The sequence below is a fragment of the Dromaius novaehollandiae genome, chromosome 11 (genome assembly GCF_036370855.1).
Source record: "Dromaius novaehollandiae isolate bDroNov1 chromosome 11, bDroNov1.hap1, whole genome shotgun sequence".
Classification (NCBI taxonomy): Eukaryota; Metazoa; Chordata; class Aves; order Casuariiformes; family Dromaiidae; genus Dromaius; species Dromaius novaehollandiae.
Window position 1 is genome coordinate 9,850,048 of NC_088108.1, and position 22,843 is coordinate 9,872,890.

The 22,843-nt window shown below is 40.1% G+C and overlaps 1 protein-coding gene across 1 annotated transcript; it reads right to left on the reverse strand.

The window, feature by feature from the left end:
- Window positions 1-300: 300 nt before the first annotated feature.
- On the reverse strand, window positions 301-22,812 carry COMMD5 (COMM domain containing 5). The gene is made up of 7 exons (XM_064518221.1): window positions 22,614-22,812; window positions 18,897-19,057; window positions 17,713-17,741; window positions 13,584-13,634; window positions 9,040-9,129; window positions 7,143-7,218; window positions 301-815 (listed from the first exon to the last, which is right to left on the reverse strand). Exons 1-7 carry the CDS (start codon window positions 22,765-22,767, stop codon window positions 714-716), a joined length of 663 nt encoding a protein of 220 aa, XP_064374291.1. The 5' UTR covers window positions 22,768-22,812; the 3' UTR covers window positions 301-713.
- Between the last annotated feature and the right edge of the window lie 31 nt (window positions 22,813-22,843).

Consider the following 22,843-nt stretch of genomic DNA (forward strand, 5'->3'; position numbering starts at 1 on the left):
ATTGAACATAGAAAATACGTGAAACGAGGCAGGCACTTAGAAATCTAAGAGATTACTGCTTTTTAGCTCATTCTGATCAACCAGATCAAGGTTTAGACTGCACCTTTCCACTTCTGCAATTCCATAGAATTGGTTCTGAAAGCTCAATCCATATTTCTTTCTTAATGTACTTCCAGTTTCCTCCAAAATTACCATTTAAAAAACATAGATATACCTCAGTCACTTACAGAGAAGCCAGACAGCAATTTTACTTATGCAAAACTCAATCAATTTCACATTTGTCGTACTAGAACGCAGGAGGTTTTTTATTTATTTATTTATTTATTTTATTTGAGACATTGCAGAGCTTTCTTACGATACACATTGATGGGGTTTCCGGTAGCAGGCTTTCAAAAATAATTAGAGTGATGAATCATAATCAGGAAGAAATGGCTCTTACATCTATTAAGACAGTTATTTAAAAAATGTTTTGATGAATCATGCAAAAACGCTCGCAAACAGGATTATACTTTTTCATCAATATATTTCTTGTTTTTCCTAAGTCTTAAGAAAAGAGCTGGTGCTTTTAACACTTCAATTGAAAAAATATTTACAGCAGACATCATAAATGCTACACTGCAATTCAGACTGGCAAAATGGTGCTGTTTCTCTGCTTTGGCATTCACAAACCTTGCTGAGGGTTTCAAATCTGTAAGCTCACAATTTGGATGTGTTCAGTCCTGGATCTTCAGTATGCTTCTTTTTTCCAAATCATTCATTTCCTTCAGTATAAGGGCAACATTGTATCTCAGTTCTTGAAACTTTGCAACAGGCACCTGAAATGGAAGATTCATTTTAGAAAACATGAAAGATGTTAAAAACTTTGGTTAAGGCTATGGACAGCGAACATCCCGCAGTGTCAGCCCACTCTCTCTCAAAATAAAGATTTTTTAGACTTTAGACAAAGGATTTTAAGTAAATAAAATTCAGTTAATTCAACTAAACCATCTTTGACCACTGGGGTGGGAAGAGGAGGAGAGCAGGAAAAAGATCAATTCTATCAATACTGAAACACTGTTCCCAAGGAGTTACATTTGTACTTTGTAAAAGCAAATCCTCTCACTTCTCCAACAGGCCACAAGTTTGAAAGTGCCACAAGAAGGTGGCTAAAAAGAGTGGACAAAGGAAAGGAGTCCATGGAATCATTTGTTTAAGGAGCTCAAAGGATTTGCTATGACTTTTCCTTTCAAGTATGTGGTCATGCAATAAAAGCAAGAATACAGGGCAAGAGGCGAGTTACATTTTTTTTTAAGAGGAATTATGCTGCAGAAAGTGGGAGATCTATGCTAGTGATCCATTGCTCTAGAGAACATACCAAAATGTGCAACAGCATTTCTTTCATAAATAACAGGGCACAGGAGAAATAGGAGAGCAAGCTCCCCACACTAGTAAACAAAAGGAAGAATGAAGTGACAGGAGAGTCCTGTGCAAAGTGTGGTGCTGAGTACCACTGCAGCTTTTTAAAGCTAGCAGTGATACTTGGTAGAGAGAAGTATGAAATTCAGCGATACTTCCAATAGTGTAAAGGCAATGAGTTTTCACTGTCTGACTAAAGAAAGGAAGCTGTGTCATTCTACAAGGACAGGAGTTTTTAAATGACCAGGAAGAGAATGAAGTTGGAGAACTCGAGAGGTTTACACTATAATAGTCAGTTAGCAGAGTATATGAAACTTTGCTGCTGCTTACACGCTGCTCATTTACATCAGGTCATTTGAATGTTCTGTTTTACTGTAAGTTAGGAAGAGAGTTTCTTTAGGATTTCATAAACTGGAGCTGCTATGACCTCCACAAAACCTCTTATTTTTCCTGACTTTTAAAAGCCCTGAAGTTATTTCAAATTTCATGCAAGTTATGTTCAGTTTGCTTGCCTATGGCTGTGTTGCAGAGCAAAGAGGAGTTTTAGAAAGCCCAGCTGTGGACCACATACTTTTAAGTAGAGGGAGTTGGTAAAGCATGCTTAATCAGATGGTTCCTTTGCAGATTCTGTAACTGGGTTGTTAAACCCTGAATAAGCCAAGTGAGAAAGACTTGTTCGTACAGTAGGAAGCTGCTAACTACCCTGTCTTTGACCAGCTTTGCTTCCTGAAGTTCTAAAAAATAAATCACCTCCTATTAGAGTAGCTGTTAAATAACAGCTACTAAAAATGTGACTGGGTGAACAGAAGCAGTAAATGAAGGTGTTTCACAGGTGGTCTGCATGTTGAAGGAAGGCAAGTTTTCTGTGCTTAATACTATACCATCAGATATGGAACAATTGTACTGGGTTACACAATGCATTTTCCATACTGTCTGATGCCAGGAAAGAATTACTCTGGAATGTAAAACAATGGCTGCTGTGATGCAGAAAGAGTCTTGGATTGGAAGGAGACACAAAGATACCCTGGAACATCATGGAGGCTACAGAAGTTTCAAGCAAATCCTAGACACACTGCTTGTCCAAACTCGCAGGAGAAAAGAATCAACCCTCAAAGCAAGAGGGAGACTACTGGGGAAGAGACTCAGCAGCAACCTCAGAGGCAAAGAGGACACGGCACTACTCTACATAGCTGCCATAGCTACTCGAGATAAGAGAGCCAGGAATTCTTTCATGAGGAAAATAAATGTGTTAGTAAAGTGCTCTTCAATCTCAGTAAACAAAATACATTATCTATACACTGAAGGTAAAAGATTTAGATTAACTATATAAGACACGTTTTCAATTGTGCAAGTAATTAACATTTGCAGCAATTTATTAAGGGTTATGACTATCACAGGCAATTTTAAGTCAAGGTTTGATGTTTATCTGAAAGATACATTGCAACTGACTCATTGTAACATGAGTTGCTTCAGGGAAATCCAATGGCTTGTATTATACAGGGAATCTGGCTGCGTGATGGCCAGAGTCCCTTCTGGCTTCATAACATATGAAAGAAAGGGAAGCGCCTATTGCTAAATAACAGCAGGTACATCTTGTACACCATGATTTAGGATCTCAGGCATATCAAACTCCTGCAAAGTCCCAAAACCCAGTACAGAAATGTTAAGTCTAAGAAGGTATTTTGCTTTGTGAAGCATGAAATAAGTTGGGTGCTCTTCAGTTTTAAGAAGACTGGAACTATTTTGCTGCTATTCATTTTTATTTTAGAACAGTGAAACAAACATCTGTCCAGATGTACAAGCATGTCTATAGCTTAGAGATCTGAAAACAATCATTTGCCACTACCCTTGTTTTCCATTAGGAAAAAGGGGCAAGGTTCAGGTACGTAAAGTTAGGGCTTGAGTGAGATTTGTGGAACCAGCCTTTCAGACCCAACTCTGTCACTTAACTTCTGTCAAACCTCGACTCCTTTTCCCTTTAAAGCACTTCGAGGTTTGCAAAAAGGGCCATCCAAGAGCTAATTACTGTTGCTTTGACATGAGGGCAGAACTCTACCTAAAAAGCAGCTACAGGACATTCTCATTTTACACGAGAAAAGAAAACCGAGGTGGTCACTACACTGTAGTAAAAGTTAGAGCAACGTGCTATAGATTAGGTGAAGCCAGTGTGAGAGAAGAACTCCAAAAACAAACCAGAAGCCTAAACTGAAGGAACAGAAATCACAGAGCTGACTTCAAGATAATGCCTCTATAAAGGAGACTCTCCATTCCTCACTCTGCTCCCCCAAACACTTGTGACTAACACAGGGAATACTGGACAGGCTACCATATCCAGGTTAACGAAAGCAACAGATGCATATCAGAAGTGAATGTTGGATAAGCACGTGGCTGACGCAAGGAATTAATGCATGCCATGCAGCAACATGGGATGAAGTTCATGAAGCGGCAAGTGCTGTGTAGTGGCAAGTGTGTTTCACTGCTCAAAAGTACGAGACTGAATTTCATGCAAACACTTGAAGTGAAAGAATTTCCCACATCAGCTTACAGAACTGGATCAGATGTATACTTGTTTTTACACTAAAGGAACAAATGGCAATGAAAGAAATATTGCCAAATTCTTCTTACACTGAGGTCAAAATTTTGACACTAAATCATCAAATCCAAAATACTTGACCTATACAAACACACGCTGCCCTGCCACACCCTCTCCCCAAAGTTATGTTTACATAACTGGTTGGTCACAACCAGGAGTCTGACTTTCTGAACAGTTGGACTGTTTGGGTACATTTCCTTTTGAAATGCCGCACCACTGGCAGGAGCTGTGGAGGCAATGCTTTGGGTAGAAAAGTCTGGTTACATTGTAGTTACTCTCTCCACACACACCTGATTTTATACAAAATGTATTTTCAGATTTATTACATCTTAGAATCAATTTCCTCATTACTCTGACTTGCCAACGTGAATATTTTTTGTTGTGCCAACTAGCAGAGCATAAAATATCCAGCATACAAAAGCCCCACTTTCATCTTTGGAATTGATTATGCTTGAGTTAATCTTCTTTTTTGCAACAAATATATAAACAGGACTTCCTAAGATGCTTCCATGTTTCAAACACAAACTCTTCAAGCTTGCGTACTATTCTGTGAGCCTCAATATATCTCCCAATTTACAAATGGCACATCCAAAACAAAAGAGGCCTTGAATTCAAGATTAATTCAACTAAACACTTGTATCAAATGATACAGACATGGTGAGGTGAAGATGAGTGTAAGAATTATAGTGTCATTTATATGAGAACATTACCGTGAAAAGACTATTTAATGCACACCAACTATGGTTTTGCATTCAAACTGGATACAATACATTTTCTTATCTTGCCACCTAGTCCTGGTTAAAACCTGGTTTTACAAGATTAATTGCGACTAACTGCTAAGACATAGAAGAGGCCTCATGCTTATCTACACTGATCATAAATTTACATTCAGTTTCATAAATTGGGACTATTGATTAAGAGGCTAACGTGATAATAGCTTCAAAGAGAAGACAAGCTTTAGGAAGGAAAAATGTTGTTGCTGCAACTCAGAATTGTAAATGCTAGGAAAGTAGCTGGACAAATGGACAGCAGGCATTTATTCATGCACAGATTTCAAAGATCAGCTTTTCAGAAGGTTAAGAGGTATGGTCGAGTTATAGAAATACGAAGTCTGGTCTCTGTGGATCATGCGAAAATTGTACCCATAGTCATTATTTCCTTTGGAAGAGACTCAACTGGTGGGGGGGGGGGGGGGAGGCAGAAGATTAGTGGACTTTCCTTTACCATTGCAAGCCTGAGAAGCCAAATGGATGGAACAGCCTATTAAGTGCTGTTAAAACTTCTGAGAGCACATCTGAGCGCAGGCACAGACCTGGTGACAGAGTAACGTTAGAGCAGTGCACAAATGTGTGTGCTGGCACGGGTACCCACTGCACTCTAGCCAGTCCCATGCTGCTCTGTAGAGCACAGGCTAATTTACTCTGCTTCCTTGTCTACCCTGAAGACACAGACTTTTTTTTGACAGTCTTCTACCATGCCAAATTACTCTCAGTTATGTGAGAGTAATCCACCATCTCATTCGCAATTCCCCTATGGATCAGAAATGTATAAAAAGTCCTAAAAAAGCATCATGCTCTTTTCCCTTATGATATATATGCTACAAAACTCAAAATGCTGCAATACCCATTGCTCTTTCAAAATCTTGTCAGTAAACTCACTATGATAAAAAAAGATCAAACAGTGTAAGTTCTCCATGTGTGAGACATTTTAAAACTGTTCATAACAGAATTATCTTCTGGATTTATGATCTTACATTAACCCTGCTAGTTAGCAGGACATTCTGTATGTTTGTGAATAAAAGGAAACTAAAGAGGTGAAGACTATGGTTGCTCACATATGATGCTTTGAACCAAACTACAGATTTATCCTAAAGAGGTACTAACTGTAGGAGACAGACTTATTGGGTATAGAAATCCTGTTTACAGCCAGATCTTTGGTATCCAGGTCTAAGCAGCAGCAAAGAGCTGATATAAGAGAGAGCCGCATGGCTTGTCAGATATCTACAATTCTGCACGCACTGGACAGGCTCACCAACACATTGCTGCTGCAGAGTAGCTCCAGCAAAGGGTCCTCTCTTACAGACTTAAAAACAAAAACCAGCAACCAGCCAGCCAAGACCAAGAGTTGACATTACACACCAGGAAACAAAGTCCCAGACCAAAGCAATAAAGAAGATCTGGTAGTTTTTATTTTCTTAAGTGAAACTCACTGTGCTGTAAAGGGTTAATTTGAAATCCACGGCATCATTTAAGTTCCATGGAATCCCTCGAACAGGACTTTGTGAATAGTCCAGTTCTGAGCAGCACACAGGAGAGAATGTGATCTTCTGTGAAATGACACCCTAAACATTTTGTAGTGTAGCACAGAAATTATGCCTGCCTCAACAGCTGTCTTCTTGTGAAACATTTTAACAGTAAAATCAATCCATTCCTTTCAGCCCACAGCCCTTTGGTGCGTCCTCCAGACTACTACTAACATATGAACTGAAGCCAAAATCTTTAAAGACTCCAAATGTAATGCCTGTTGTGCACTGAACTCCTGTACGCACCACCGTGTTATTTATAGAACAAACAGCATTCCTTCTCAAAGGTTAAAAATATGGATGAATTTATGCCATTTTCTGGCAAGCCATTATGTACAATGTCATAAATACTGCCACTGACTAATTTTGAGGTAAAAAGCACAGAGGTTTTTTACTTTCTTTCTAGCAGCAAGGTCTATACTGAGAAAAAGAGAATAAAACTACCTCTGCCACAGAAAAGAATGTTGTCAGGTAGGAGGTTTAGTAGTTATCATACATTATATAAACTACCCTGGTAATTTTCCTGCTATCAAATACCATCATCAGGTCTGAAGGTTAAGGTTGATAACAATACTGTAAGATTTAATCAAATCAGATATTATGGAACAGCAATTAATATTCTTCTAACAAATGTGGTTTCAACAAAATGTGCCTAGAAACAAGATATGAAATTACTTTGGTTGGCATTTGGTTATATGTTGTGTGTGGCTACACTGAACTTGGAGGATTCCAAAGCAAACCAACCAGTGAAATGCACTGTTTACAAAAGCTTTAACATTTCTTATAGTAATTCAACTTTCTAAAAAGAACATCAAGTGGTTTCTTTTTATTTATTACAGCAATCAAACTTACTTCAAAGCGATGAGCTGTCCCATCTGAAAGCTTCAACAGCATTAAAATGGATGGTTGAAGTGCACGGGCCAATGAACTGAAATTAGAACATTATTAGTATTACAACAACATATATTGGCAGTGTGATTAGTACAGCATTATGCATTAACAATTTAAGGTGTTCATGTAGGCTTTACACAGAACATATGAATAATTTCAATTATACAGTCACGTATCTGGCTGAATAGGAGACTCAGGAACACAGAATTCCTGTCCAATTTACCTCAGCACTGAGGCAAAAAGAATCTTTTATTGTTTAATAATTGCAGGCTTAAGAATATTTTCATTTTAGATAACAATCAATTTAGTGGAACTGTGGTAGGAGTGAGAGCTGACCAAGTACTACTAGCAGTAAAAATAATGCATGCTGTTTTCTTGTGCAGTTTACCCTGTTGAATTAACCCTCCCCATCCCTTCATGCTCTCAACTGCCATCTCAGCTGGGGAATAAAGCTCTTCCAGACTTCATCCTAAAGTTTCCCCCCCAAAGAGGGGAAATGAGTCATTCTTGTGCAGCTTCCGTCAACGGATGCTGCCAAAGCCTGCTCAGGTACTGACAGGCATTAGAGCCGGAAACCGTACCTCTTCTCAGAGGCTGCTGCTGGATGATAAACAAGAATTCCCAGAGGGAGGTTGGTTGGAAAGGAGCATAAGAGGAAGGAAAACAGAAAAGGAAAATGTAGCATTTCTGTGTTGTTTGGAAAGTGAATCATAGGATTTGCTTGCAGCTTGCAGGCATTGTGCCTAAGGACGTTTATCTGTACATTTTGCTCTCTTACAGGTAAAGATTTTTCTCGTGTGGTATTTCTAGCACTGCTCATCTGTGAGTCAGCTGAGCTTGCAGCCATCATAATTTTCACTTAGGAGCTTTTTGCTTGGTTTCAGACTATCCCCAGTCACGATGGGCATCTCAGCTGTAATGGTGATGAAAGTGCACCTTCTCTTTTGTCCAGCTGTTCAGGAATGCACTAAGAAATCACCCATGCTAACAATTTAAGCTACTGACAGATACTGGATCATCTTCCAATTTCTTTCATTCTGGTCAGTCTCGGTTAGACCTAGACAAAGACCAAGAACCGCACTGATAACAAGCTTCTATTTCTTTACAGCTGTAGCCAAAGATCCATCTCCTAGCTGCCTCTGCTGTGGCAGATGGCAAGAAGCTGCTCAGAGGACAAGAGGAGCAAGAAGCTGCCAGAACAGGCAGGAGGATCACAAAGGCCTTTACTCCTGTTTTATGAAGAAACTAGGAGGTAGATCAATGACCAATTGCATGACTATGGCAATGTAAGGGTGCTGTTCTGAAGCCTCTTTTTGTAGAGTCTACAGCAGACTGTAAGGGTGATAAAAAGTCATTTTAGTTAAAACATATGCAACGTACAAATGATAGTCTACTGGAAAAGCTGAATAGATGATTTCCCTCCCCCAGTGAAACCAAAAGCTTGGCTGGCTGGCTAGCTGGCTGAGGCTCAATCCATCTAATTGCTTCCATCATCTCCGAGTACTGGTTGAGTTGTATGAGCCCATCAAACTTTAAACTGTTGAAGAGGGACTCAGAATTTGAGTGAAGTGTTCTAGCAGAGGTTTTAGAGATCATAGCAAACAATGGGCATAAAAATGTATCATTAGAAGAAGATGAAAACAGCAGCCAGTTGGCAAATATGTGCAACAGCAGCAACCTTCTGTATATAAATTGACTTCCACACTTTAAAAAATTCTTTCTGTTTCTTACCATTTAATGTTGCATGCAAAACCCTAACAGAAAGATGCATTTTAACATTGTTAACATTTTAAGCAGCACAGGTCAGTTTAACCTTTGAAAAGTCTTTTCTGTGGTCATGCAAGATTCCTTTCTTTACCTTGTGGATATAGCCACGTCCACTCTCCACTTAAAGTCCTGGACACTTGGCAGCCTACTTCTTTGTGCTGTGCCTTCAGAAACAGGACGTCTACCAAGTAAATCAGAAATGGGAGATTAAAATGCAAATTCATAAAAGAAACATCAATCTAAACAGAAAATAAGATTCTTCATAAACCTGGACAGAACTGATTTCTCTTCTATATCTATCCTCATTTAAAGAAGCTTGAATGAGTGGAGGTTTTGTGTATTTAGGATGTTTGTGCTCAGATTACCTGTTTTTCCTATGCTTAACTATGGTCCCTGTTTAAAAAGACAAAAAGACAAGCCACTATTTCCAGTAAACTGAGGTCACTATAGAGTTTAGTAAGAATCATCGTGGTGGCTGGCATATCTATTATTTCAATTCTAATGAAACTAGCATAAAAAGGGATCTTCATGCAAACCCAGCACAAACAGCAGGAAGAAGCAGGTGGGAACAAAAGACAGATGACTCTAAAGCAAAAGTTGGAATAAACTCACTGTGCTCCTTCAGCAGAAAGCACCTAGTATTAGCTAGCAGCAAAGCTTTAAATATAATGATATGAGAGTGTACTCTGAAGCATATAGTAAAAAGTCACACAGTGGTTCTTGCTAAAATCTTACATACTTTACAAACTAAGTTCCTTACGTAGTGTTCACTGCCAACCCCAGCATAACCTTTACAATTTTTGTCTAGTCTAATGTGTAATAAGCCAAGACCTTCATTTATTACTCATATTGCAGCAAGAATTAGGCTCATCAAGCCTCAGTTTATTTCTACAAGGAAATGCAGTTGACAGTGATTAAACTTCAGATGCTTGACAGTCTTTAAAATTTTAATAGCATCTTAAGCTCCTGGTAAGTAAACAAGCCAAATCTGATACAAAGACATAACAGCCACCCATTTTTAAGTATACATACAGAAATATCCTCAGAATGAGGTCACTCTTCTGGTCCATTAGGGAGCTAGTCTGGACTTCGTGTTACTTACCATACAGATAGAGAGGTACTTTTTTTTTATTTTTAAAGCATCCAGTGTCTCTGTAAGTTATTTACGGTGCATTTCAAAGCTACGCCAGCTAAAGGCAGGATAAGAAATGGTACATCCTTTATCCATGGTGCTAGACATAATCTAATTACAGACTTTACATCAGAGAGGAATCTTCGCTGAACAAATCAAGAACTGCAGGAATGATAGTCTAACATCCCTGCTTAGATTCTTGTGTGCAAGTTAGCTGATGCCTTTAGAAAATGCCTGGAAAGATTAATGATTTGATAAAGTGCACAGTACTGACAGGCTAAGATCCTCCAATACCCTTGCATGCAATAAAGGGAAGAATTTATCCTTTTCTTCTTTGGGGGGTGAGAGGGTGTCATAAATGACACACATTCCTAGTAGTATGGCAAAGGAATAAGCAGAGAAAATAGATCAGCTCATTCTTACTCACTGTCGGCTACTGGATAGGAAGTAGGTCACCACAGCTGGGTGCAACCATGAGAAGTGGGAGCCCAGAGCTGTCATTAGCAGGATTAAACAATAAGAACAGGCCTTTCCCTCAGTGGTGAGTTGCTGCCAGGGTATTGCTTAACTTGGGGAATGCCTGAAAATAGCCACACTGCTGCCGCTTCTGTAAGTCACACTAACTTCCATCAATGAAAGACAGTCCGTTCAGTTCAGCACCAGCAGTTTGGGGGAAGGAGTACAGAGAACAAAGATATTCTAGTTAGGGGTGGTGGGAAAGGTCAGCAATGCCTGAACACAGATGGAGTTTCCAAATTTTGTTAAGTTATGGAATTTCTGTGGCCAAACTGCAACGCTTTAGTTCTGGTCAGGACTATACTTCAATACCAAGACAGGGTCAGGCCTTTTTCAGCTTAGTTTCAGCTTCTGTCAGCACCTTCCCAGTTTGGACAGGATTGCAACTGGAACTGCAAGAATTCTATAAGGATGACAGAAGGTGCATTGTGGCCAACGTACAGGGAGTTATACAGGCCATTAATCAAGCCACTGACTTCTAATAGGAATGGCAAAATGGAGCAGAAGAGACTCAATGGGTCTTATATCCAAAACTAATGGAATATAATTATATTATATATTACCATATTATACGGTAAATGCTCTTTGCCAACAGCCACAACACACTGTCAGCATATGCTGCAGAATGCAGGACTTAAGAGTGAGTAAGGCAACATGGATCAATTAGAGATGATCCAAATTATACTGGGAGAAGGATGATACACCTGCAGACAAGAACAAGAATTCACCTGCCAAAAGATGCAACAGAAGAGCAATTGAAAATGAAGCATTAGAGAATTTGGTGCAGCAACTGACCTAACAAGATCAAAACTGAAGACAAATTCTGGATGGTTCCCTACACACATGACAAGGTGTACCTAGCAGGGCGCTGAGCAGGGAGAATGTATAAATTGGTATGTTTTAAACTCTCAAATAGTACACAGAACCCACCTCCATGGTAGAAACTAAAGCTACACTATTAAAAACAATTGTAGTACATTTATTACAAGCTTTCAAGGGGGGGAAAATTATGGTACTCCATTTCCTTAAAAAAAAAAGTTTTAATTTCCTGCAGTTATTTGATAGAGTCAATTTGGTAAGATGTATTTCTTCTGTAGTCTATATAGCTTGAAGGATCTGGAATTGTCGGGACACTGAAATACAAATGTTAACAGCTCTGAAGTGCTGGAAATTTATTTAATGAACAAAATGGGGGGGGGGGAGGGGCTGGAGAGAAAAGGAAAAAGAAAAAGCCAGGAAAGGATTAAAAAGCTCTGAAATTGATTTTTCTAGGTTTCATAGCTCGTACTGAATTTTTGATCAGATGCTAATACTTCCCTTACCATCACTATCATATATATTTACAACTCAATATGCATATGTATGATTCAGTGTTACACTTAAGATCATAAAAGCAGATCTGTCTGGAAATCAACTCTGAGGTGCTCTTCTCTGTTCTCAAAACACAGAGCAAGATTACATTGGATAATCACAGCTTCTGAAATGAGAAAAAGCTAAATTTTCCAGCATCGTGATTTCACAGCAGAAAACAATCATGCATGCTTCAACTGACATCTAAATTTATCTTCTTTCTCCACTGCAAACAATATTTCACTTTGCAACTATGAATTTTGCATTCTTAACACCTATAATTCAAACAGAAGGGCAAAGAAGAGAAGAGAAGGCTAAATTTATTTTTGCTACAAGAACCATTAGCTTTAAGCCAAGATCCTAACCAAACAAATTAAATATATTTTTCATTTTGGTAGCACCATTCAGACGCTTGTGAAGGTAACCAAAGTATCATGGCTATGATTATGGGGATTCCACGCAGAACATCCAGAGCAATTCTAGGCTAGTGATGCTATATGCTGAGTGACCTCAACTCTCAAGGAGGAGAGCTTTGCCTATGCAAAAAGTTCAAGCAATTTCCAGATATAAAGGAAACTAAATACAGTTGAGCAGAGAACCATAGAGAAAAAAGAAATCCCTAGAAGGGGCACAAGAGAGAGGCTGTTCAAAAAGTTATTCATTTAGTACACCCTCTTGAGCTACTGAGGTATATTACGTGGTAAATGAATTCCAGCTAGCACAGCACTTCATATCACATATGTATCATCAAGTCACCCAGTATGAACTCTCAAGTCAATCATACATTAAGACTTGATGATTAAATGCAACCTGAGAAAGCTTCCAAGAACCATAGCATATGTAGCTTGCCTCTCAACAAAGCAAGTCTTTCATTTTCACTCCAACTTGCAATGGTAATGATAAAATACTTAATTCTGCAGTGCATTTTTCATCTGTAGGTATTCCTGCAACTAACAGAGGATACAAGACATCAGTATCTCCATCCTACACAAAAGAGAATTGATGGAATTAATCAGAAATCTTTCTTGGTCAACCAAAGAAGTTGTTTGTGCTCACTGTACTGAAAACAGCCCAGATCTGGAAAATAACTGCTTGCCCCCCAGTTATATGCACACCGATTGGAATTTTCAAGCCAGTGAAAGAATTCAACAATAAACATCCCATCAGCCCAGTTGTGGGTAACTCATTTGAAATCACTACTGCTGCATATAGCTTTTTGTAACGTGTATACACCTCTGACATGCCTGAATTTGCAGTATGACTTATAGTACAGTCAAAATGTAATCGTATTGAACAAAAGAAATCCAAACAGCATAGTGTTGGGACCAAGTTTTTACAGAAGCCAGGAATTTATTTTTCTCTCTCTATAAAAGATAACCTTTTTTTGTATTTATAAAAATATTTGCTTACTTTAATACTACTGATGGCTGTTGATCACAGAAAAATTGAAAAATGGCAAAGACAGCTACTTGCTGCATATATGGCCATCATTTTATGTTGAATCAAATTTATGGAACAAATTTTGTTCTTGTTAATTTAGAGAATTTTGCCATTCCTTCAATAAGCCTCAGGTTTTGCTAGCAAAGGTCTGTGCAACACTGCTGGCTGCACACTGCATGAAGCATGAAAGTACTAACCTGTTACCAAAGACTATACTGGAAAAGTCCGCGATGAAATCTTCTGGTATCCTAAAGAAAAGAGCAACAATACAAATCAGTTGTGTTTCGTAACCACAAATATATGGCCTTAGCTGCAAAAACTACTATAGAATGCAAAAAGTGTCAGCATTTTCCATTTTCCCTAGCTTAAAATTGCCATCAGTTCGTAAGCAACCACTTCAGTATTGATTTAGTCTAGGCTCTGTTCTGCTCAGAATGGTTCTACTACTTTTTTTTTATATCAGGAACCTTAAGAGCTCCATCTTTCTTTCATACCTAGGACAATCTTTTTTTGTTAGAGCAGACAGCTAAAATGGCAAGAGTGCATTTCAAAAGAACTCAATATTTGCCTAACTGTTCTCTCGGTAAACTCAAGAGAAGTTTTATTGGTGGCTCTATGAGCCAAAGTGGGCCAGCAATGCATGCTTTCAAAAATCCCAGCCTACACATTTCATTTCACTTTTACTTTAAAGTTTAATGAAAAGAGGACAGAATGAATTGCTTCCCAAAAGTGAAACCAGAGACCCTTGTATAGCTAAGAGTGCTTGCGAAAGAATCGTATCTAACATGGGGAGGACAAGCATAAATTTGATTGGGACCATGAATTGAGAATTGGTTGAACAAACTAACTTGTATCTCATGCACTTTTTGCCTCTCCACTACTTTACTATTCCTCTGATATTGTGGCTGCCTTATAAACAAGCTGTTGTTGATTTTCAGTTCAATATATCAGGCTGTGAACTGCAGAGACTGCAGAGTAAACAACATCCATTCAGCTGCCTTTGCCACAGGGACAGTAGTCTCCCGCAGGGAAGCAGGTTGGACAAGTGCGAGAAGTAACCACTTCAGTTGCCACCGCTAAATCCAGCACTCATCATGAATCAGTGCCCAGAGACATTACTCACCACTGCCTTGAGGTACACAGCAGTATATCAAAGAAAATCAAAGCAAACAAGGCAGTGACCTGTCCTAAAGGACTTAGTGTCTAATGATGGGAGAAAAAACAACTCATCAACTCACAAAGTGGGAAAAGGAAATGGTAGTTATTAGAACTTGAATCCTTAGTGGAAGAAATAGAGTTAAAACAGATTTTTAAATGAGACTTGGATAAAATTGAATTCATATTAACCAGGTAGTTATCTGAGGCATACTGGGCAGTGAAAAGGAGGAACTAGACAGTGCTTTTTTGGCTGCATGCATCTTTCTCTTCGAAGAGACAAGACTCTAGTTCTGCAAACACTGCTTGTGCAAGCATGTTCCCTTACCCACCCCTAGGATGACCAAATATCCTCTTTATTTAGTGGAATAGCTGGAGAAAGGAGGTTGTAATACGATTGTTAATTATCACCATACTTGTTCAATTGTAAGAGTACGTATTACTAAAATGGAAGCACTAATGCTACCTTTAAGCTTGCATCGTTTTTGCTGTGCAGTTAACAATTCTGTGGAAAAATCTGCTCCTGGCTCAAACAGCTTATACTAGACCAGTCACAGACTAAGCAGATCAGGTACAGAGCATGGTGGGGTGTAGGCCCAACCTACAGATGGTGATCTATTTTCAGAAGATTTTCTGAAAAAGAACATTCTGAAGAAGGGATTCAAAGGGTGAAGAAGAAGGTACAGGGACATCCCAATCGCATGTTACTGGCCTGAGCCATAAAGCTATTAAATATCCTGAGAAGGAAGGGAAAAGAATGCACTCACAATTTAGAATGAATTTATTCACAATAGCTCAGCCAGTTAGGCAAAAAAGAAAAAAAAAAAGAAAAAAAAAAGAAATAAAAAAAGAAAAAGTTTAATTTGAAAGACTGCTACTATTTCTGCTGCATGCAGTGTGCCTGGAGAAAAAGAGTATGTTGTGATATGAGACAGCAACTCAGGGAAACCAGCAGTACTGATCTAATTAAAGAGAAGTGGGCATGTCTCCCAGCTTCTCTCTCCACTAGAACTACAGACCAAGACCAGTTATATCACCAGGACACTGAGAATGACAAGACTTTGTATGGATGGAATAAGACAGGCCAATCTTTAGCTTCACTGAACAAAACAGAATGCAGAAGAGGTGGAAACAAGTAACATGGCTCAGATTTCAATCCTCTTAAGAATGTATATGACAAAAAAAGAAAGAAAGAAGCACTTTTTCCTCCCTTAAAATGCAGAATGCCTGCCCAGACACTGGGTGCCAATCATGCCAACAAACTGCTGTTCAACCAACTCCACATGTTCTTCATGCACATGATCACAGGATGACCCACAGAAGTCACTGCAGAAGGGTGAGTGTCTGAATATTAGTAGATGCTTTAAAAATAAGTAGGTGTTTCATCTCCAGACCTAAGTGCATTGGGAAACACAGGAAATGACATTTCCCATAGGAACCAAAGATGATAAAGGTGCCAAAAAATTTACAAAAGTGCCACAACTTGAGAGCAGAATAAGCTATTTACTCTTCTAGAAGTTTAGCCACAAGGTGAGAACTACTCACGTGTGTGTGTGTGGGGGGGGGGGGGGGCGGCGGTGTAGAAATGGAAGTTAGGGAGAGTCCAAATAACTTGTAAGAATCAAGTGGATGTACCAACAATGAGCAGCAAATAAAACATACAAGTCTGCAAACAGTTCAAACATACAGTTACCTGAACTACTGCTACTATATGCAGTCACATTAACCAGAGCAAGAAGGTGTGCATACTACTGCAGTCAAGTTCTTCTGGTAGTAATCTAGGCTAAATCTATAAAAAGATCATCCAGACTAAACAGTGTCTTCATATTAACATGAATAATCCATTAAAGGGAGAGAAAAACAAACAGAAATACAAGAGTACAAGGCAATAAAATGCAGTCAGATGACAAGGACAGAGGCCTGGGAGTCTGTATTTTTGGATACAGCCATTGTGCACAGCCAGCCCTTCCAGGGGCTTGTGACACTCCTGTTTATCAGCTTTCTCCACTGTTCAACAGAGGAATATTCACCTACCCCAGAGACCCTGGCATGGAGCTTTTACTATTCTTCATTATTCCTTGCGCACTCTGAATGCACTCTGTGTACACCACAAAAACCCCCAACTCCCACTGGGTCAAGAGAAATCCATCAGTTTCTTACTGACCCAATTTAACCTGGGTGTGAACTCTGTCATGTGCCAGAGGAAGCAGCTTGAGTTTTAGCTCACAAGGCAAAGGGGAGGCCAAACTCCAGCAGTGAGCTGCAGACAAAATTCTCCCAACAAGTAAGGCACCTTTTACCATGGGCCCTAACTACACCTGGCACGTCTGTCTAAATCTGCCCCTTTAATCTGCCTGAAGTTGCTTGGAATTGCTTATGACTGCAGAGCAGAGTCTGAGGAGAAAGCCAATTTGCAGGCCAACATAAAAACAAAGATGAAAAAAGGCAGATTTAGAGACGTATCTATCAATCTGTATCTCCTAGGCAGTAATGAGAATGCTAAGAATCTCAGGAAATTAACAAGTTGCTCTACAGAGTAAAACATCAAGTGCAGTTCTCATTCTCTCTTGTTATTACCAAATGTGGAAATAAGGGAGAAAAGAAAAAAAAAAGATTGTTAGTGTCTGATGTCTAAGTTTTAGAACATGAACTTCTATTCAGAGATGCTCTGAATAGACTGATACCGATTTTGACTAAGTCTGTGTAACAAATGTTATGCTTTGTTGGCTAATTGGCACAAGAGATCATAGCTGAACAATGTGGTAGGATTTCACTAGTGTTATATCATTGGCCTTTCAAAGGAAAAAAAAAAGTAGGGCAGTTTCTTAGCTTCTAAAATGTTATCATTGTCTTACCAAACATGTTAAAAAATATTGCGGGACCAGGTGGGGGTGGCAGAGAGAAGGTCAGTCACATTTGCATTAACCTACATTATGGACTAAATTAGACCGATCTCCTGAGCATGTGAAATTCGTTGCTCATGTTTGGTGCCAAATCAAGTCTTATACAACACCTGTCTTTTTCCTCTAGCTTCACATGACATTTGGTAAGAGATGTATTACGTGCTATTTACATGTAATTTGTATACCAAGCTTGTTGTGCAAAAAAGTTGATTTGGGGAAGTAGTTACATAAAAACGATGAAAAAAACAAATGAAATAGACGGGCATACCTGAGCTCCTTCAGGTCTTCTTTAAAAACCTAAAGACAAGGAAAGTAAAAAAAATTTTATTTTTATTTTTATTTTTTTTTTAAATAGGCTGTAGTCCTGAAAGCTGATTTCTTATAAAATGAATTAATAGTGGTTACTTGTTTGGTACTTCTCCCCAAAAGTCTTAGTCTCAAGTGGTGGTAGGTTTGACATTACAGGTTAGATTTTGAAAACAATTTCCATAAACATTCAATCAAATTGTGAGAAATTAAAATCATAAATCTCTTGATAGCTTTTAAGTTTTAAAACCAGTGTCCCTGCCACTTCTTTTATGTATCTATCCATAACACATTCTTCTTTTAGAGTAATTATGTGACCTTATTCTTGCATATGCTTTGCAGTAACTTATTTAAATAATGGGAACAGAAAGGAAGTTGCGAAAGATAAGCTCTAAATGCTAAAAGCTAGCAGATTTCACTATGTCTGCTGCAACATGTGAGCTTTTCCATTATGCCTGTGTAAATATGAAAACAGCATCTTAAACAAGAGCAAGGTGCCAGAAGCTCATAAGTGGCTCACTCACATAAAAATAAAGTGAAGAAAGAGTGTAAGGTAAAATAACATAAAAAGGAAATAAAATAGCCATAAAGAAGGAATAAGGAGTTGGAAACATAGCAGGTGTATCTACAGTCACACAGAACATCAATACCATAACCACAAATAACACTTTCTGCCCATTCCCACTATATTGTTCTGCCCATAAGACCTTCCTTCCTCTATGACAAAAGTCTGAGGAAAAACAGACACACAAATGTGAGAAGCTAAGCGTAAACAAAATAAGTGGTAGTGCGACACAATTATAGTACGAGAGAGTTGAGCCAGAGAAATAAGATTTTGCAATGCTTGCTTTTTGGGTTTTAATTCAAGAGTGAAAACAAACACACACAGTAAACAAAGGTTCTGGAGCAGTAAAAGACATGGAAACCTCTTTCCCATAGAAGAAATACTCTTCTGACAAGTCCACTGTAAATCTATACAACATGAAAAGTAATCATCTCTGGATTTCTAACAGTTTCTTCCACCTGCTTTAATTTGGAGTAACATTTTTGTGCGGAGCTCCCCACCCTTGCAAGTAGGGTCTAAATGGTAACTCATTACTGACGCAACTTCAACTGATCAAGGCCCTGAGTACTCCCAGAACTTACTTCTTGCTTGAAAGTTGATAAGGGGAGTCTCAAAGCTTCTCGAAGAAGGGTGTACATGCCAGAAATGAGGAAAGCAAGCTGCTCTTCTGAGAGATTAGTGCTTTCTGCAATCAGCTTGACAGATTCTTTGCAATCTTTTCCTTCCAATGCATTTACAGTGACTGTAAATAAGAAACCGATGCAAGATTCTTTTACAAAGAGGAAGACTCAGATACTGTGAATATGAACATAAATATGTCTATAATTTTACTTGACCTAGTGTGTTGACATTTTTCCTGATATGAAACTGTCACTCCAGGTCTCTGTAAATACATCCAATCATTCACCAAAGGTCAGTCTCACAATACTTTATCAAGAGAATTAAATGAATTATGCTTTTGCCTTGTAAAATTGAAGATGTTTTCACTGTGGAATTTTGTTCCAGCGGGATACAGGAAGAAAGTTTTTCATCACTCACTAGTTTAAACTCAACTTGAGCTTGTATCAACAAACCTGCTTATATCAGAAGTCTGCTTGCAGCTTAACTACACTTTCTGATACACAGGATAAGAGAGGACTGAAGACAATAAACAATTCAACACCGTTCTTCAATGTTTCACGTATTAAATTTACATTGCAACGTCAGCAGTGACTAAATATTAAATGAGCAAGCAGGCAAAACTAAACCTCCGAGTCAGGTAGTTTGCACAACTGCTGATGGTACAAACTTTTGAAGGAAATGACTGTTAAGCCATGTAGCAGTATCAGACACTATTAACTGGTCTGGTTTTATCTCAAACTGCTGCATCCAATTATTCTTCCTTCTTCCACATACACACTGACTTATATTAATTTCTTTTTGTTGTGTCAGCCTCTGTCCTGCAGTCTGATCAGTGTGAGTGGACTGCTGGAGCCACAGAAAGCCCCACTGCGGAAAAAAAAAATGACTACCCACTTGGTCCCATTGCAGGATCATGGAATTAGATTGGTCAGTTACAATGTGACATTTACTGTTGTGAATAAAACATGAAAAGGTAAAAGTGGCTAGCAAGTCTTACTAAAAGCAAAGTCTAAGAGATTAGCTTAAAACTAAGGTTAAAAAAAAAGAGTTTGAATTGAATTGCCTTCTTTTCATATTAGGTGGGTTCCAGTGACTACTACCTTCTATTTCTGGATAAGTTTTCTTCCTTTTTCAAATTTTTAAGTACACAAAATTCAGTGCTGATCCTGGATCACTGATATAGCTGGCTGAATTCATCTGACATGACCCACAGGGCAGGTTTGGCACAAATCTTCTAGAAGGTGCATGATGCTAGTACCAAACTTTCCACACTGTCTGAAAAAGGTGCTGCCCTAAGCCCAAGCAACCACCTTTGAGGAGAGGAGAGACTCAATTTACTGGAAAGGCTAAACACAGATTAGCACTGAGGTCTGTCTGTCAGATCATGCCCAGAGCAGGAAACAGGTTACTGTCTACTTAAATACAACGTTGATCTGTCTCTACAAAGAACAGCATTTTGGTTACAGTTTTTAACCAGGCAGCTTTACAGTATCTGTTGTATTCTTCCTATTGACTGACCTTATGAACTGGCTAAAAATCCACATCTTCTTGTGTAACCAACTTCTATTATCCCAGAATACAAGATTTATTTACTTAGTAAACCTCAGGGAACTTAGAAATATCAGCTGTATAAATATTTCTCACAGTAAATCTGGGGGTGGGGGGGCGGGAAACACCCAAAAACATCCTGTGAAAATCTACTTGCTGGGTTGATTTCTCCCTGTAGAAGAAAATATAAGGAAACCAGGCTTTAAAAATGACTTATTAGGTGATTTCATCACACCTAGGATAATACCAATGTATAAAAAAATAACTTGTGAGGGAAGTGAATTAAGTATTAGCTGAGCTCAGTTAAAGGAAGGAGCTACAGAAGCGCAAAGCATTATCTGCAACAGAAGACACTGTAACACTCCTAAGGAGTCAGAGCTCACAGACCTTTTGCTTGTAGTCTCAAACTTGTACTTGCAATTCAGCAGAGCCTGTAATAACACTGGCTAGATAACCCCGAGACTCTGCTACATGTGATTTTTATATGTTAACTCAGCAGGCATATGAAGCAGCACTTTTTATATTAGGTACTGTTTAGTGACAGTGTGACAGCAACTGTCTTAAAAAGACAACTTGGTGCAAGTTCCAGAGCAATTTAGATATAGTCTATTAAAATCCATCACATCTTCAATGGCAACCAGTCCTTCAAAGGAAAAACTGCTGGGCCCTGCGAGCTGTTTATTGCAGACCAAGAAGAGCAGAGGACAACTGGAGACTTCTGCTACCTCTGCTTAACCTGGTTTCCACTGGCTCTGGTGGAGACAGACTTGGTGAATCAACAGGGCAACCTTCACTTGCTCTAGCTTCAGAAATTTTTGAAAGAAGCTTCAAATATTTTTGAAAGCTTGCTTGCTCCCCCTGCAGTAAGAAGCGTTTATTGCACACTAAGTTTAGGTGATAATTTACAGTGAAATTAAACCCACATGGGGCTTAGGAGATGATCAGACTTCCTGCCATTAATTATTAATAACTTCTTTGTCTCCATTGCCCCTGCACTAGACTGTAAATACAGTTCTTCATATGTATTTACTCCTGCCCCAAATGCCCTGGTCTGTAGTTGTCTTACTCTCAATTATTGTAAAGAAATACTAGGCACATTGCTCCATTTCTGATCCTGTGCAGCGACGCTTCTAAAGAAATACATATATATTTAAAGAATTGTCAGCTCTCGGATCCTTTGAATCCTTACTGACTCAAATCAAGAAGAAAAATTCCTGAAGTTAAGTTAGCTGGGAGGAATGCACGTAAGAATCAGAGAGCTACACCGTACTGTGGAGCAGCTGGTCTCATCCCAGCAGGCTGTCCTGCAAAGAGCTTCGGTTCTTTTACTCTTTTAATCAACCCTATTCTGTGATTAGTTTGGATACTATAATTTAATCAAGGTGAACAAGTGAAAGACAATAGGAAACAGCGATTCTGATTTAGGTGGTCAGAGGCGCCGTGAGAGCACCTCGCCAGTCCTGCCTTACTGCAGAGAGAAGCCTCACAGATAGCACCAAGTCCCGGCTTCAGCAGGAGACGCCTTCGCTTCGAGGTTCCCTTATTTTTTCCTGCACCTTACAAAAACGTACATGGGGCCTCTGACTTTCCCATCACCTAAACAATCTGCAAGGGACTCAGCCACGGCGCGAAGCCTGGGGAGGGGATTTCGGTGGTGCTTGGGAGGGCTTTGGGGGCCATCCACAGCCGCCAGAATCAGTGCCTCAGTCTCAGGGATTTCAGAGGAACACAGAATACGACCAAGGAAAAAAGCCTAATTTTATTCAACCCCCTGAACACGGGCTGAGCCTTCCCTGCAGCGAAGGCCCTGGAAAGGCCCCAGGAGAGGGGCAGCCCCGCCTGCGGGCAGCAGGAGGCGGGGGGGCGGGGGGGGGAAGCGAGCAGCGGCCCCCCCTCCCGCCGCGCCCGGCCCCGCACGCGGGGCGCCCCTCGCCTCCCCGGGCTCGGCCGCGAAAGCCCCGCCGGCCCTCGGGGGGAAACGCGGCGCTGAGCAGCGGCGCTGCCGCGGCCCCCGCCACCGCAGAGGCTCCGGCCAGGGCGGGCGGCGCCAGGCCGGGCGGGGGAGCGGTCCCCGCCGCAGGGCCCCCGCGCAGGCCGCAGCGGGAGGGCCGGCCGTGCTCGGCTCCTACCTTTGAGAAGCCGCCGGAAAGTCTCCTTGTCCACGTCCCGCACGGCCCGGGCCATGGCCTCCACCTCGGCCGGCACCCGCGCCCCCAGGAAGCCGCCGCGGCCGCCACCGCTCTCGCTGTGCCCGTAGGCCATGGTCTTGCCCACCGCCGCCATGGCGGCCTCGCCCCGCCCAACCGCCGAGGCGCGGCCGTTGCCGGGCAGCCGCGGCGGGGGCGGGGGGCGGAACCGG